Below are 17,315 nucleotides of genomic sequence, written 5' to 3'. Positions count from 1 at the left end.
CGACCGATCCCACGTCCCATTGATCCGACAATTCCTGTTACAACCGGGGAGTACTACTGACTCGTTTCGGAAATTCTTTCGTTTGTCACGTAGTAGAAACTTCTCGACCGTCCAGTCAAAATGGATTGAGCTGGAGAAAAAGCTTTCGATGCTACTTCATTAGTTTGGGTCTTCCAAACATGATTGCGAATCTTCCTCTTCGACCTAGAAGTACGTTTCTTTGGAACTGCCGTAATGAAATCCATCTATTCGGTTTTATCATCGAAATGAATGCAACGAGTATGTTGATACGTATGAGTAGAATCAATATAATGAGGGAGGGGAGGGTGATTGCGTAGAATCACTAGAAGGGGAACAATTGAGGGAACTGAGTTTCCACTCTATGCAAAAGAATCCCATCAAGAACCATTGATTATTTTATGGTAGCGATTTGCTAATCAACCAACTCCTTTCCATTTAAGCAAATGGGATCTACTACAGATCGAACCAAATCCGTGTCTATTGCCTGCAAAGAGAGAGTCCTTCATTCCCAGGTTCAAGCCTCTGGTTTCGGATACTTATGTCTCTGTGATGCAACGCGTGTATGCGATTATCGATGGCCTTCCTTGGGGTCCTCCTTATCCTATCCCCGATTGGTCAATTTCACTTTGTTTCCCAAGCAAAGCAAGGGTCTAAGTGCTAAACCCTACCAGCAACAACCCCACCCCCAGCGCTGGGATGGAGCACGAAACCGGGGGCCCATACCTTTGCCGGAGAGTGAGCGTTAGACGAGTTTGCTCAGGGAGCAAAGGAATCTATTTGTCAACTCTGTTCGATGGAGCATCGAACGTTAGCTTCGAAGGGCTTGCCGGGGAAGCGCTACGCGCTGGAAAAGTGCAGATTTGGCCGGCAGAAGTGGGTGGGCACTTTCCCGCTTGCTTGCCGACTTCTATTTCCCAAATTCTTGACCCGACAAAACGCACTTTACTCCACTTTACTCACCTGCTTCTGCTCCGCGCTTCGCTGTTTTTTCGGCAATCGGAAATGGTAGTAATAATGTAGTAATAATTGATAGCGATTCCTCTTGTAGTTTAGGTAGCTCAGTTGGTTAGAGCAAAGGACTGAAAATCCTTGGGTCAGTGGTTCGAATCCACTCCTAAGCAGCCGCAAATTATTAGGTTCGAATCTCTGCTCTGGACGATTATGTACTAGATACAACCGAAACCGCAGCTTATGAAATCTCTTTAAGCTAGAGCCACAGAGCTCTCTACCTGCCCGATCGCACGCACCAACCTTGAGCAAATGGTGTGGCCTACCTACTTCTTGCGGGCAAGTTCCTTCTAGTTATCACGGCAGTAGGATTGTCATAACGGGAAGTAAATGCCCACGGGTTCGCTACTTTTGCACACAAACGGCGGATAGAACGAGCTTCCGAATACCGAGATATACGGCACAGATATTAGCTACTATAGCATTCTCCGGTGAGGAGGATAAAATAATCCGAGGGGGTCGGTGTCTACAGAAAAAGCCATGAATATCCTAACTAAATAAAATTTGAGAACTAACAATTTATCAAAACCATCTTTATAACTTTTGTTGGCTTTAATAAGAACGCGGTGCCGGCTTTTTCTTGTCTGCTTACCTTTGCGGTGCCGGTACTTACTTGCCTGCTTGCAGTGCCGCCTCTTCTTGCCTGTTTGCTTGCTGTTGGTGCCGGTACTCATGTGCCTGCTTGCTTTTATGATGCCTCAGGCACCTACTTCATTGCCCGCTTGCTTTTGCTCGCGGTGCCGGCTCTTCCCTGTCTGAGGGAAAGTGCCCGGTGAGATCTTTATTAACTGAATATCCCCCCTGCATTGAAATTTAAGAAGAGATTTTACGGTTCTCCTTCTTCGTTTTATTCTGTTCATTCCTCCCTATTTCCCTGGTAAATGCCCGAATCTCTTCTCTGTAATTTGTTCCTCTTTCTCCACTTCCTCAGGAGATATCCTGTTCGTTAAATATCGGTTCATCTTCTTCATTATCACTATTCCCTTCGCTGTTCCGTTGACAGGGGAACTCTTTAATATCCCCCTCGACCACGGATCAAGATTACCCGACTTGACAACAACAGCAAACACCCACCTTAAGGAATGGAATGGATTTCTGGTAACGCTAGGTTGATTGGAGTACAAATCAAGGAAAGACTGACTGTTATGGAGAGAAGAGGTCTCGCCTTGATCCCATCTCGTTTGTTGCCAAACCATGAGGTTCCTAGGGAACGGAGTCACTTTTCCTGATAAGGAGAAGGAACGAGGCTCACGGGATTCCAAAATAATACCATCTGCCGGTTCCCCGGTGGGAGGGCGCACTTGGAGTCACTTTTCCCGATAAGGAGAAGGAACGAAGCTCACGGAATTCCAAAATAATACCGTCTGCTGGTGGCGCTTCTGGATCCTTATCCAATGCGCTAATCTGTATATGAATGGAGACGATCGGACTCGAACCGATAACTTCATACTTGCAAAACATGCGTTCTACCGATTGAACTACGCCCCCGTCCTCGTTCCATGCGCAACACGTATCATACAGGCAGGCACGGGGGAGCTATTGTTTATACATGCTCGTAGCCCTTTTTTTATAGAGTCTAAACCCTATCCAAGACACGGTCCCATCCCATCACACTGTCGAAACTGTGTCATAAGAGTATGTCGTTGACAGCAGTAATAGTTCACGAATCTTTCCTCGTAATAATAGTTCACCACGTATCGGCGCTAGAGATAAGCCGCTTCCTCGGGAGCCTCCTCAAGGCTCCCCCATTATTTCGAAACTTTATCTCTTTCCAGGCCAGGCCGTGAAAGCGCTTTCCGGCGAAAACGCTAACGCGTTTTCGGCCGCCTTATCCCATTTCCTGCCCCCCCGGATATGGGTTGTTGATTGCGCCTGACCGGCACCTCTAGTTAGTACGACACATCTTTCGGAATACGAGCGAATGCTCGGATCAGTATTTCTTAATGATTCGAGCTAGGTACCCAGAAGTACGTGAGGCCAGAATGTATGTGAACCATTCGGCCATGACCTCATTTCTTGAGCCAGAGGGGGAACCGCTCCGCGAAATGAGCTGGCAAGAGCAGGCAGCAACTCTTGATCCGTTTCACTCTCGTGATTCAGGAGGGAGGAAATGGGATTCGAACCCATGATACAATCTTCTCGTATGTTGATTTAGCAAACCAATGCCTTAAGCCGCTCAGCCATACCTCCATCGACCATCGCTTGCTGTGGGGAATAGAACGAAGTGTGATAGCATACGCCTGGAAAAGGCGGAAGGCCGGGCCCGCTAGGGTTCCCCCGGGGCCGATAGACAATTTATCCCGTCCCGGCGCCGAGTTGCACTTTATCCTTTTCATTAGATAGGCACTCTACCCGTTCCTTTCGGGGAGATTCGAAGCGGGCCTTTGGCCCAAAAGGAAAGATCTTATTGGAATGGAAAGTCTAGCACAAGAGATTACGCCAAAAGCTCGCTCTTCAGAAGAGATCTCTCAACACAACAAGGGTGGGCCTGCGAACCGCAACTCGGCCTCCGCTTCGTTGTTATGGCTATTTGGGCCTACGGTGGCAGCCTAGACTAGAGAGGTGCCCTCAGCCACCCAAAGGATACACACTTTCGCTACGCCAGTATCTCGAACTTGTACGACTGGGGGCGATAGCTGGTCCTTGTATATCCCTCCGACCCTCTCCGGGGAACCGCGATGCGCTCCATATCTGGTGTGATACTTGTTTCTTGCAGAGCACAACTATATTGGCCTTTCGTACCGAGCTGGGTAATCAGAGGAAAAGAGATTCGAACAACCAACTTTTGCTTTTAGAGATCATTATTCCACCATTGGAACCACTCCCCCAAATCAAGCAGTTATTCCTTTTTCGAGGGGTCCGGGTCGAAATGACAAATTTTCTCCCGTTCTTTTTTTTCGGAGGATGGTGAAGATGTTATCATTATATAACGATAACTCGAATTTATACAACGATAACAGAAATTCAAGGATTGACTTTCGCGGAGGTTCCCCGCCGCTGTTCCCTGGGCACCCCCTGGCCCTTCGGTGCCATTCTGGCCCGAATTCTCGTATATAGATGCAAATCTGAGATGAATTAGATAGTAATGAAATAATAATAATATAACGAAGTCGTCGCGGGTTGTGTGACCTGCCTGATGAGTCCAAAAGGACGAAACGACTGGCTGCTCTCCCGGCAGCAGTGGAAAAGTGAAGGGATTTCACGAAGAAATGTTATGGCCAGGCGGGGCCAACCAATATCAAAATCTATTGGGAATGGAATGCTTCTTGCAGCAGGAAAGGCAAAACTAACTTTGGCAGGGTGGAAATACCAGCCAGGGCGGCCCAATAGGACGAGATGCGGATTCGAACCGCGAACGTTAGGCTTTCAGCCGATCGATTTCCCAATCAATCTATCCCGTCAGGGGGGCCACTTCTCGACGCCGGGCCCTAGGGAAAAATATTGATATTGGTAGGGGAAAGCGGTAGAGAAAGCCCTAGTTCTGGTAGGGACGGGACGGGAAAGCCCAAACCAAGGCTCCCTGGCCTGAGAAATCCTTACCAACGGAAGGAGAGGTATCTTCCCTTGCGGAACGGATTACCCGAGCCAGGGATGTACCTTCAGAGGGAGCTTTATTCTACCCCAGCCCAGCCTTCTCAGGCCCAAGCAAAGGTCTCACTTCCTCCTATCACTCCTCTCCCACGCAACTGAGCTTTGCCGAGCCAAGGCCACTGAAGTGAAGAGGCTCATCACCTGAAGGAACCACCACTAACCCGGCTAGGGTGGCGAAAGAGGAGCACCATAATGCATTGTTGTTGCTCGGCCTATAGTAAGTATTCGTAAAATTTCGCATTTTCGGTTCCGGTTGGTGATCAATTAGTTAGCGAGCGAAGCGAGCGTGCAAGCGCGCTAATGGGATCCCGGGCCCTAAGGCAAGGGCGGTGAAGGCAGTTCAGCAAGGATTGATCCGAGTTGTTTAATAATACGAAATTTTGTAGATGGATGACCGGCACTTTCCCGCAAGCAGGCAAGTGGGAACTGGGAATCCGGAGCTACGCTAGCCCTCTTTCGTTAGGCAAGCCTGGTGGCACAGGGCCGGTCCTTGAAGTCGGCTGGTATGAGAAATTCTTACTGGCAAAAGCAGAGAAGGATATTCAGGCACGTCGTGATCGTGATTAGCTAGAGGACTAAGCCATTCCACTTCCAGAACGACGTGCGTTCCGTCGCACAGATCGATTTCCGGCAGCCCACCAAGATATCCAGTACCCCTATGTATCCAACACCTGCTACATGGGAACCGCATTGGTAGTAGAGCCTAGGGGTTTCCGGCATACAGGTCAGGGCAAGTTCGGGCTGGGGCTAGGCATGTGAAGGTCTCCAAGGGCATGTGAAGTCTTCCGAATCGCATGATCTTATCCCGTTAGGGAGAGCGAACCGGCGCTACACCTCACCTAATGTCTGCTACCCTACAGGATATTAGCCAATTCGGAAGGGAGGGAAGGAAGGACGGCAGATTACTTTGGCCGGGCAGAAGTGGGCACTTTCCTTTAGGGAGCCACGTGCAAATCCACTGAGAATGGAAATTTCGTATATAGAATCCGCAATTGGACCATGGAGTGCAAATCCACTGAGAATTGTCCAAGGAATGGAAATTCAATCTTGCTTTCTTTGGCGTACCCACCGCGGAAAGGCATCGATTCCGGGAAGGAATTTCGGAATTGCGTATTCTAGTGGATGCGGCAAAGGCTCGCCGCACCCACCAAGAAGTTGGGCTCGCACTATCGTATCTGTTGGGGGAGCGTTGGCTCGCACTCCCCGGCAAGTTGAACGGTTGAATCATGTTGGCACACCATCGACTTTCCCTCGGCACCATTCCACGGGTTCGATTCCGGGATAGCCTTAAACTGCCATGAATATCCCCAGCTTTAATAACCAACACCACAAGACATGCCTGGAAACGGAAGAATGATTACAGAGCAAATGGCGACGAGTATCAAGGGAAAATTGAGGATTCTACAGGACGACTTCGCCGAACACATGGGCACGCTAAGAAACTTCCCCGGCCGCCCGGGGCCAGGCGATCTCAGTGAGCTCTCGGAAACCCTTTTTGTTATCCGTGACGCCACCCTGCCGGATATGCAATCGGTAGCGAGGCCTTTGGTGCAATTCGGACCGCCGTTCGATGAGTTGATGGAAGCTATAGACTGGGCTCTCGCCCCCCTGTGGCAAACCCCGCTTCCAAATTCACGCCGAGGCCTTCAGCCTATCCTGCCCCTATTGACACGAGTTGGGATCAAGTGGGAACTCACCGTAACCGAGATCACCGAAAAGGTAAACCTGGGGTTGGACGTGCGAATATGGGATTATTTCGAGCCAAATGTGTTTCTTTTTTATTTTCCTCCTATTTATGAATTTGCCCCTATTTATCTCTATTTAGTCATCAGTTTGCTACTTTCCTTGATCCTAATCGGTGTTTCTTTCGCATTTACTTCAAAAGGTTCGGCTTATCCGGATAAATTGTCAGCTCACGAATGCGGTTCCGACCCACTTGATGATGCCAGAAGTCGTTTCGATATATGATTTTATTCGGTCTCCCCTCCATTTATTATCCTCGATTCGGAAGTGACCCCTTTATTTCTCCGGGCAGTATCTCCGAACAAGATTGGTTGGTTCGGATTTTGGTCTATGATGGTGTTTGCATGGATTTTGACCATTGGATTTTCTCATGAATGGAAAAAGGGCGCTCCGGATTGGGAGTAACCGACGTTGGAAAGTCAAGCTCCAACGAGGCAGATGCATGATAAACGCTTGGCAGCTTGTTAGGGCCGTACGCAGAAGGAAAAACCCAGATTGCGAAATACGCCAAATACTACTACTACTAATACAGTATGGGTTTCGGCAAGGATGGATTGGCTACTACTACCAATGACGCGATGAGATCCCAGTGGAGAGCGCTGAACCTTCTAGACGAAAGGAAGGTAAAACAAGGTCGGTAGGGCTCTTCGCTGCTGATGGAAAAGAAAGGATTCTAGATCCTTTGTACCCATCAGCTACTGCAGCTTCACCCATCAGGGACAAGGAACCAGCACTAGGTGTTGTTTTAGTCATCCCTTTTTACCCCACGGACCCCCCGTTTATTGAGAGTAAAGTTGAATGTAACGAGGGTATTATGTTTAAGTTTGAAAACCCTTAAACTCCCTAGGTTGGCGAGTTGGTTGGGGGAGCTTCGAAGCTCCCTCCCCCAATCGCAAGCTTCGTCTTTTGGTCTGGTCTCAGCCAAGGGAACGAGGCGAACCCAACACCAAACACTAGCTGAGTCAGCGAAGCAAACCTAGATTACACCTTGAGCCAAGAGAAGAAAGATTCACCTGAGCTTTGCGAACCTACCAGCTACAGCTAGTTGTTAAACCTAACCAACAACCTAAGCAAAATTGGGCCAGCCCCTGGGATGACTACGTTCGTTCTTACCTGAGGGGACCGTGTTTGAGAGCGCTTTCCTGAGCCTGCGCTCGATCTAGAGAGGTAGGTCGAAGGGCTCAAGATCTTGGAACAGGTAGAGGCATAGCCACAAAGCCATACGCACCAAGGATGGGCTGCGCTTCATCTTTTATATCAAGGGAGGTGCCATTTCGTACTTCCTCGGTAGGAAATCCATCTGCCTCTTTTCCTGATGTGCCGGTCCATTCCACGCCCTGTCTCGGCTTTCTTTTGCATTTGAGGTTGATGCCAAAGCTTCGATTTCAAAGTTGAAAGGAAAGGAAAACAAGCCGAGAGAAGGGAAAAGAATACACAGAATGATTGTATTTAGGTAGAAATGAAAGACATAATGGGGAGGTAAACTTCTGTTTTGTTTTACCTCTAAGTCCAACTAAAAGGAACTATAACTAGAGAGAGTTTAGAGGCCATATGAATCTTTTTTGAGATTAAAAATGACTTTATTTGGGAGAATTTTCCATGTTGCGCTAAGTTACTTACAGGAGTATGCATACACTCCGGGAACACTTCGGGGTAAACACCCATCCGAATAGGTAGGGTCGGGAGTTCGGCATTCGGGCCGTAACATTGGTTAAGCAAAACAAAAAAAAGATTTTTCCTCCGTTCACCCTAAATGCATAGCATAGTAAAGTGCTCTCCGAACCGAGCCAGATAGTCTCCTCTCACTCGGCTCACCAACCTGAACTTTCATTGTTATGGTTCTAGATATCCAAACCGTAATTGGATGGTTTCCAGCCATGGGTTTTCATATGGCATAAGTGACAAAGTGGGATTTGTTTCCCTCTTGCCGCAATCATCATTCGTTCGACGAAATCGTGCGCGACCTTGAGGTCGAGTGCCCGGTACGTGGTGCACCTGCGGCCTTCGGCTTCGTCACAAGCGGCGCATACGTCCTGTAAGGCGCTGTTCGGCCACGATCTGATCTCCATTGTAGTTTTCTTTATGGATCCGGCACTTGCTAGGCCTGTATTGGATCTGGTACCCAATTCCTTGACAGTGGCTTTACGTCTGGTCGTGGTACGTTCACAATTCGTACAAATGGAGCGTCTGGCATCGATCGCTTCTACAAGATCACCGGGCCTCTGTCGCCCAATCTCGTATGTGATGGTCGGTGGCCCTAATACCGATAGGCTTCGCTTCTTCCAGGGGCTGGTCCTCGCTCGCCAGCGGTTGCACTTCGCTAATCAATCTACAGTTGGATTTAGCGGCAAAAACGAAAGCCAGTGAGTACCGTAGTATAAGAGAAAGATATCCCGATGATGCTTCGTCGCCTGTTTTCGGCAAGGTGGTAGTAATTGGGATATGCTATAGAGAATAGACGCGATTCTCGATTTTCCGAACGAACGAAAAGGTGGATTTTGGAAATATTCGAAAAAGTTGGGCTTTGGATCCTTATCACAAAACCTCCACTCCTTTACGAATTTCGTTCTCTCCCATGACCCTTTGTTCTACTACACTCCCTCCGTTCTGCGAACTTTTGTTCCTTTCACTCCCGGAGTGGGCGCGAAGCTTTTCTGGCTTTACGGGTTTCGACCAGGGAAGTCTCTATATGACCTTCAAATTTTGGGGTATTTCTTGTACACTTCTACGAACTTCAGGCTGTAAGTAACTTTTGATAGTCTGTTCAAGAAGGCCTGGCTTTCCGTGATCGATACTATCGCGTTTATCGATATCTCCCTTCATATACTAAACGGTTTTAGGAGATCTCTATGTACTTGTCTTAGACAAGTATGCTGAGATCTTCCCGGCCTAAACCCGTGAGAGCAATAAAGGCTGCAGGGCGAAGCAGATTGCTCCAAGAAGAGTTCGCACCTGCGGCCTGTACAAGTCTGTCTTGGAATTATGGTATGCCCTTTAGCATAGCAGCAGGTGTCTACTGCTAGGTTTGGGAATGCAGGGGCGAGGGATCCCGCTATGCCTTGCGGCCTGATATGACAGAATCGAGGCCGCAGGTCTAGTATTTTCACGGAGGTGCCGTCCATAGTGGTTCCCCCGAACCCAGCCCTTGGTCGTCATTGACCCGGGATTAGGTGCTAGTCTTTCATAGGCAGCAATCTATCATAGATCTATGCCCCCCGAAATGGTCTTTCGACCTTCGTTTGATCCCGACAGCTCAGATCCCATAAGACACGTAGTTGTTGTTCCATTGTCAAAGCCTTGGGCTTTAATCCATCCGGACCTGGAGTCAATTCTCTCGTGTCATTCAAGTGTGCAACGTCCATCAGTGATGGTTCATTAATGTCCATTGATTTAGACTCCTTCTCTGTTACCCTATATGAATAAGATCGATAGGGGTCGGGCCGTGGGCCCCTGTTCCCCGGCCCTCACAACGAACCACCGTACGGAAGCCTTTCGACTCGTACGGCTCGCCCTCCCGGATCTGGACCCTGGGCATTACGGTCGCTGTAGTCGGGCCTTTACCCGTTGTTCTGCTACTGAGAAACGGAATAGGTATGCCCAGTCTAGCTTGCGTGTGGAGTGGCGTACAGATCCGTTGGGAGAGTGTCCGTTGTTTTGGTAGGGAACAGTACAATCCTGGACTGGCCCTCTTCGTATCAACCGCTTAGGTCCATGCTACTATGAGGCCCCTGAACTCCTCAGGGACACTGTCATGGGGATGGTTGGCCCCGACTTCCGGAATTATTAGGTTTTACCTTCTGGCGAGGGCTACACGGTCCTTGCTTTTCATGCAGAAAAGGAAAACCTTGCCGAAGTGGGCTCAGCAGTCAGCCTACGGGCGCACGGTAAGGTGTTTGGCTTTTGCCGGATTTCAAGAGATACTACGAGTCCTCCGTCCCAGATTCCCGAATCCGCGGTTATCTGGTTCGCCGGTACTACCAAAAACTCTGATGCTTACGTTACTAACGTAAGATTTCGGACTAGTAGTGTTAGTCTGAGCGAAAACCCCAGTTGTGCTTTCAGCATCGGCTTCATATTGAAGTTGGAAACTCCTTGTGCTCTGCCATAAATGCTTGGAGTCCATGTCATGGTGGAGATAACGCTGTGATATGATCGATTGCTCAATAACCTGACCGAGCGCGTTCGAGTTATTGGCTCGTCCAACCTCGCATTCATGAGTAACCCATTCAACTGTCCTTCGGAGACACGGTCGAAAAGTGAGGGCCGAAGGTGGCCAGCAGCCCCGCTCTTTCCTTTCGCAACAGGCTATGTTCCCTATTGAGGTAAGTTGCCTCCGTCTCATTGCGAGCACCTACAATGTTGTGATTGCATTGTTTAATAATACATCTATTTGGTGGTTCGACGGTCGCCTCTCCAGGAATAGAAGGTAAAAATATTAGAACTTCTCTTCTATTCAAATCGGAGAATTTATGGAGGAATTTGGGTTTTGAATTCCCAAAAACCACACGATTATATGGCCAAAGAGAATAGGCTGCGCCTAAAATCATCCCCAGTGCTGCCGATGTGGCCACTAAGCCATTTTTTTGGAAAGCTCCCACTAGAATAGGAAATTCCCCGATGGAGCTGCTAGTACCGGGTGAACTCGTATTGGCTGAAGTAGAAAATAATGGAATAGTAGAGGAATTTGGCATGGTGCTTACTGAACCTCCGTAATATTTAACAGGTCAAGTCTTATATCAGTCATATGGAGCACCAACACGTAAAGGAGGGGCTAAAAGAACCAGTCCATGACTTAACATGGGTAAAATGCTACCTTCAATTCCCTGTATGTTTGATAGAGTGAAATCTCCCCCCCCAATCGGAGTACGCCGATTCCTCCCCGAACCGTACGAGATAATTACCTATCATACGGCTCTCTAACTCCACTTATTGGGTTGTTCTGCTTTCAATTGGTGGTAGTACCTGAGATCCGTTACCGGAGTAAACCCCCGCTCGGGTGACATTTCGAACATAAAGCCACCTGCTTCCTATTCATAGTTGGCATGTATCCCTCCAAAATATTTCCCACTCGAATCCGCCCCGATAAAGCGTGTAGCGCTTTCCCGGGGCCTCCGGCCCCCCCCTACTCTTGCCTTTCCAGTGAACCGGAACCGCATAGTGCATAGGGATTATTCAACACAGATACGCCATGATGTGCCAAACGAGACGTGACATACGATCACGTATAGAAACCACTGCCCTTCGGCAATATTAAACCCCCCCACTGCTGCTCTCGTTTCTGCTTCAGGATATCGGGGTTTTGCGTGAGGATAGGTGGGCTCACAAGCCCCCCCCGAGGAACACATGTGATAGTTTTTTCTCATCATACGGCTCAAGTGACAAAGAAGAGTTTGGGCCCCGGGTCACCGGCGTCGCCCACAGCTGCTTTGGTTCCAGCTACACCCCCCGCTTGATTGAATAGCGGGGCTGCTAAGGGCCCCGCACCCTCACTACGTGACCTTCTCCGCTTAGCACTGCTTGCAGTTATTTACCCGAAGTACTTCGCGGGGCAGTGGGAATGGTCTCTATTTTGTTCTGCCACCCAGGCAAGATCCAAGCAAGCACTGGTCGGCGAAAAGTGGGGCGAAGGCCCGGGTCGAAGGCTCGAAGGCCCGGGTCTAAGGCCAAGAAAGGGCAGAAAACGCGAAGCGTTGGATGCGTCAAAGGCCCTTGCTTGGGAGAACTCAAGGCGTTTTCCGGCTCTCAGCCTTTTTGAAAACGCCAAGCTTCAGTAAAAGCCTGTGATGGAATATATATGGAAATAGAATTTTTGAGAGGCTTATTGAGATCATGACCAGCGATCCTATTAAATACTTTCGCTGTCGTACCCAGTTCAAACTTGGCTGCATACATTTCAGCTAGGGACATTCGGAATACATGAGACATCAGATAGGTGATCTTACGTCTATTATCGGCGTATTTGTATCATTCCGACAGACCTCGCAGGACTTTATTGATTTGGGCGTTAGCCTCGTGGCAAACTCATCAAACTGGTTGAGAGAGGGCTTCGTCCAAGAAACCGTAAAGCTGGGTGAAGGGGGGCCGGAGGCCCGTATTTTGAACCGAAGGTTCCCCAGAAAACCTACTTTTCCCTTTCCGCTTTTTCCTGAGAATAAAGGGCGGAAGTTAGATTTTTTCCCTTCGCACGCATATGTGAATCTCCCGGTTTGGATTGAATTGAAAACTCCCTCGTCTTGAATAATTATTCGTATAATGCTACACAATACACCACGATTCATCGCGTTGAAAGGCTAAAGTCACCTCCTACGTACCATTGGGTACCCCGAAAGGTGCTCCTGATGATGCGTAAGGCTCTACGTGGACTTATTAAATGAAAGGTCCGGAACCGTCGGATGCAATGACGGCGTATCCTGAAAGCCTCTAACTTGAATAGGATTGTGCCGTCAATGGCCCCCCCATCAGGAGGGAGGGGAGGGCCGGGTGTCCGCAATCCTGTATTTTGGCTTATTTCTCGGTGGGCAGTAATTTAGAAACCTATGTTACGTGGAAAGCCGGTAATACTGTGGTACGTAGTTTTACCGCCGTTACGAAAGCTGGAAATCCGAAGGTTCGCACAAGTATCAATCCCATTCTGTGTGGTGGCAGACACATCCGCCAGGGGATCCGTGGGGATTGGCTTCGCGCGCAAATGGTGTGGAGTAAGATCTGCGAAGGTCATGCAGATACATAGGCCCCTTCCCTTCTGCCGAATTGTTCGGCGCTTTCCGTTTGCACGGTCCCTTAATGAGAGTTAGGCAGGTACTATGGGCTTCTGATTTCCAGCTATGCGCTGCGCGCCCTTCGCAAAGCGAATGGAGGCTGATAGTATTTTGGACGCGTTCAAAATACTGAAGATTTTTCCGAAATATATACGTCGAAATAGAAATATATATCTATGTGTAGATTCTATCTATATCTTTGCGTTTTTCCAAAACTTCTCCGCACAGCGCCCAAAGGTTCACGAGAAAGGACGCACAGCGTTCAGAATACTAACGCGCAGCGGAGTTGGACCGCTTGCGAGTTGGCGACATGAATGAAGAGAAGAACTTCATTCGTGAAAGAATGAATGAAGGGTTCGCCGCTTAGCTGAATCTCGCCGGTGTCACCTATAGGCTGTGACGTTTGGAGTTGTCGTTCGTGCACCTTACCCGTCCTCAATGAAATGAGTAATCCACTCTCCTGCCAATTATGGCCTTAGCACTTAGTCCCGGTGGCTGGCGGGGAGTATAGCAGCTTACGTTCGCGCGTTTCCCCACGTGTGCTGGACACGTGTTGGCTTACGGAAGTATTGTTCCGAAAGTGACTTTGATTCGCCAATTCAGGCTCAACTCGCTTGACGTTAGCGGACTTGCATGATATTATTGGGCAATCTGGGAAGATGGCGAGGATAGAAGAGAATGCGTTAAGGCGCGTTGCGAACTTTGAGTTTTCCTCTCCGAGCCTAGAGAACGCTATGCATTTCTCAGGGGCTTCGGCCACTCAACCGAAGGGAAGAGGGTAACCCGAAAAAGAGAGAAGTTTTTCTTCCCCGAGCTTTGCTAAATAAACAACCACCAATAAAGCTGGAGGGCGCGGATATAAGTTAGCTTTCGGCCATCCCTTTCCAACGAACCTTTTGTGCGCGTGCTTTGCGCCTTTTCTTCTTCCGAACCTTTGTTCTTCACGAACGAAGCTCAAAATGAACCCGCATAGCGTCCTTTCTTGCGAACCTTTGTTCGTTTCGCTTCGATCCCCGATTCCTACTTCGTAGAGCCAATAAAGTGCTGCGCATCTTCGTTCGTAGAGCTAGCGAAGTCCCCTCACCTACTCTACCCTCTTCGCCTTTTGATGAGAAAGGCGGAGAATAAAACAACGTATTTTATCCTCTGAGGCCCCGCATCCAGCGCAAGTACTTCCTGCTAAATTCAATCAAGCTGCTTTTGCGACATGCTATGTTTTCTACCCCATTGCTAGGAGGTTAATGAGTCGCACGCCCGGCACACAGGTTTTGGCCTTGTGTGTTCATAACTATAGGTGATCGTTAGGCCGCCCGACTAGACATACCAATAGTTACAAAATTCATATGGGCTACTGAGGAGTGGGCAATAATCTTTTTCAGATCGATTTGTCTCATGGTAGTCAGGGGGGTATATATAATAGCAATCACGCTTAGAGTATGAATGAAAGAAGTGAAATGAAGTGTCGCTCCAGGAAACATGAGTATGGAAAATCTCAAAGAACCATGGGTTCCCAATTTTGGAGGAATTCCTGCCGAGATTACAAATCCAGCTGTAGGTGCCTCTACATGAGCTTCGGGTAACCGAATATGAACTGGTACCATAGGCACTTTTACGGGGAAAGAAGCAAAAAAGGCGAGCCGTGGCAAGATTTGGCGCCATTCACTAGATTCTGTGGTTAATGATGTATGTGAATCGGTGGTTCCTGTTTGGGAAGGAATCAATAAAATAGCTAAGAGCGTGAAGACAGATCCAGGTGGGGTATGTGAGAAAGACTGATACGCCGCTTGTATTTTTCTTTATCTGGAACCCCATACCCCTATAATAATGGGAGAGTCAAGGATAGGCCCCCCGCTTTATCGCCCCACGAAGGGTGGTGGGTCAAGAAAAGGCTCCAGTAGGTACCCAATCCCTTCTCAGGGAACCGTACGTGATACTCTCGCATCATACGGCTCCGTCTCGAGATAGCTGATGAGTCGGCCCTTGTCATTCCCCCATGACAACTGTTTCCGCCCTTCGGCCTCAAACTTTATTCCATTGGCACGGATATCTTGGTGGTGTTCAGCGGTTTACCCAAATTGTTCGCTTCGCGAACAATGGGATCTGCTTGCGGTTCAGAGAGGGCCTGTAGGGCCCTTAAGCCTCGCAAGCGCTCCCCTTTCTTATAGAGAACCGATATATCCCACGTATGTGCGTATATATTACCGAACGCGTGTCGGACTAGCTTGCGCATGTGGTGCATCTGAAGCTGGAGGATTGGTTGTGGGCCCCAGCAAGCTTTCTCGCATCCAACGCTTGGCGTTTTCTTCTCAGAAAGCGCTTCGCGTTCTCTTAGGGCCTTCGCCCCGAGAGGCGGCTGAAAGATTTCGTGCTGATAAGCGGGACCCCCGATACGACGGATAGAGTGCTTATCGGCACGAAACCAGGATACCCCCGGGATAAATTGCCCCGTAGGGGCGGGCCTAAGGCTCCCCCCTGGTCGGGGGGAGCTGGCCCCAAGGGGGGGCAGGGGGGAGACGGGGGAAGGGCCGGAGGCCGGTTTCCCACGGTCGCGGGGGAAACCGAAGCGCTTTCTCCCCGCTTTTCTTTTGCGCGCTCCGAAGGTTATCCGGAGCGCGTTTCGCGCTTACCCCGTCATTTCCCGGGCCTCCGGCCCCGAGGGGGGACGGGGTAAGTTAGTGGGCACTACGTGCTGCCCATACATGTTCTTCTTTGCGTCGCCTGTAACCTCTTCTCAGGTCCCCGGGGCCTTTACCACGCGAAATTGCCGGGAAGGGAACCCCGAGAACGCAATTTCTCCCATTGCGCCGGCAATTCGGGGGAAGCCCGCGGCCCGACCTCTCCGCTTCCCTCTCTCGGGGGGAGCCCTCGGCCTCCCGCTGCGCGGCGCAAACGAAGATTCTGCGGACTTTGTTCCTCATTTCGTGAGGAACAAGGGTTCGCAAGAAAGAACCTTTGTTCTCCGGGGTTGATCCACCACAGCTTTGTGAGTGCAGTCTGGGCGGTTGATGTGAGTAATTCGGATTCGAGCCTTCTTCTCTTTCTTCGTGCCAGGGCAAAGCTTTTCTCTATCGACAATCTGTAGGTCTCTGGAGAGCTTGACAATCGGCAAGGCCTTGCCACCAAGGGCCAGCCGGCAGAGCGGGCCGAAGGTAGCGGACCAGCAGATCCTGGTGGTCGGCAATCGCCCAGACTTGATACGGGCTGTCGCAACATCTGCAATAGGACGGAAGGCCTCTTGCGACGGGGAGGTAAGGAAAGCGGGGAATACAATAATTTCCCTCTCCGAGGCCTGACAATGTCTTTGCTGCTGACGTTCGATAGGCGGGCGTAGTGGGTTGGACGGGCCGCCTTATTCCTAGTGGTGATGAGCCCCCCATCCCTCCGTCTTTGGAATTGTCAACAGGCGCCTTGATCTCAATGCTTCTGCCGGGACCCCGTGGTTACGGGGAAGCGGATACGGGGACCTCCTCCGTAACCAGGGAGCCGTATCCGGGGACCGGGGTAAGTGCCTATCCAACCTCCCGAAAGCCCTTACACCCCTTCCCGCTCCCGGGAGAAATGGCCCTATGGGGCAATCGGGCCTCCTATCCTAAAGGTCCCTCACCCGAACGGGTGGGGGACGGGGTAAGCGCTATGCGCTTCCCCGCTCCGCCCTCCAGCTTTGAGCTGATGACCGAGCGGCGATAAGGTGCTGTTAGAGCAATACCGTCCGTCTTGCGGCCTGTGGCGTTTTTCTAGTGCCCGCGATAGGATAGTTTGCTAAGGCCGCCTTCGAGGCTGGAATTCCCCCCAAACCAAACATCCTTCGGGTGCCCGTAGTGTGGGACTAGCTGTTCCTTCGGGTGCCCGTAGTGTGGGACCAGTGCCCTATCGTCAGTGTGGTACTAGCTTTTTCCAACCAAGTCACAGTATCAGGACTGCTGGTGGCACGTGGTAGCTGATGGCGGGCCTCCCGTTGTCAGAGCTGGTGCGAATTGCTCCGTTCCCCAACCAGATGTCTACTCTGCGAAGAGCGCCACGAGCGTAGATGATTCAGTGGAACAACCATCGGGAATCACAAGCGACCAGGCCAGGGGTCAATGACAAAACCAGAGTTGTCATCGTCTAAAAAGAACTCTCGTTGTTACTTCGTCGAAAAAGAACGCTTGGCGGGGGCTTACGGCCTTCAGTGTGGTCAGTACCGGATCGTGTCAG

At 49.9% G+C, this 17,315-nt stretch overlaps 1 protein-coding gene and 2 non-coding genes across 3 annotated transcripts; 2 read left to right on the top strand and 1 right to left on the bottom strand.

The window, feature by feature from the left end:
* The first annotated feature begins 1,068 nt into the window (after positions 1–1,068).
* On the top strand, positions 1,069–1,142 carry TRNAF-GAA (transfer RNA phenylalanine (anticodon GAA)). The gene has a single exon. It is a non-coding gene; the product is annotated as a tRNA-Phe (tRNA).
* A 1,302-nt stretch (positions 1,143–2,444) lies between these two features.
* On the bottom strand, positions 2,445–2,517 carry TRNAA-UGC (transfer RNA alanine (anticodon UGC)). Its single transcript has one exon. It is a non-coding gene; the product is annotated as a tRNA-Ala (tRNA).
* A 2,732-nt stretch (positions 2,518–5,249) lies between these two features.
* On the top strand, positions 5,250–6,867 carry LOC147879329 (uncharacterized). The gene has a single exon (XM_087372226.1). It carries the CDS (start codon positions 5,956–5,958, stop codon positions 6,586–6,588), a length of 633 nt encoding a protein of 210 aa, XP_087228352.1. The 5' UTR covers positions 5,250–5,955; the 3' UTR covers positions 6,589–6,867.
* The last annotated feature ends 10,448 nt before the right edge of the window (positions 6,868–17,315 follow it).

The sequence above is a fragment of the Dipteris shenzhenensis genome, unplaced genomic scaffold, assembly GCF_047967505.1.
Source record: "Dipteris shenzhenensis isolate YYH24624 ecotype China unplaced genomic scaffold, Dip_SZ_1.0 scaf0044, whole genome shotgun sequence".
NCBI classification, from domain to species: Eukaryota; Viridiplantae; Streptophyta; class Polypodiopsida; order Gleicheniales; family Dipteridaceae; genus Dipteris; species Dipteris shenzhenensis.
The sequence above is the reverse complement of the archived record's forward strand: the minus strand, read 5'-3'. Positions and strand labels throughout refer to the sequence as shown.

Coding starts and splice junctions, on each gene's coding strand:
- LOC147879329 (XM_087372226.1), top strand. CDS start 5,956: ATGCCTGGAAACGGAAGAATGATTACAGAGCAAATGGCGACGAGTATC.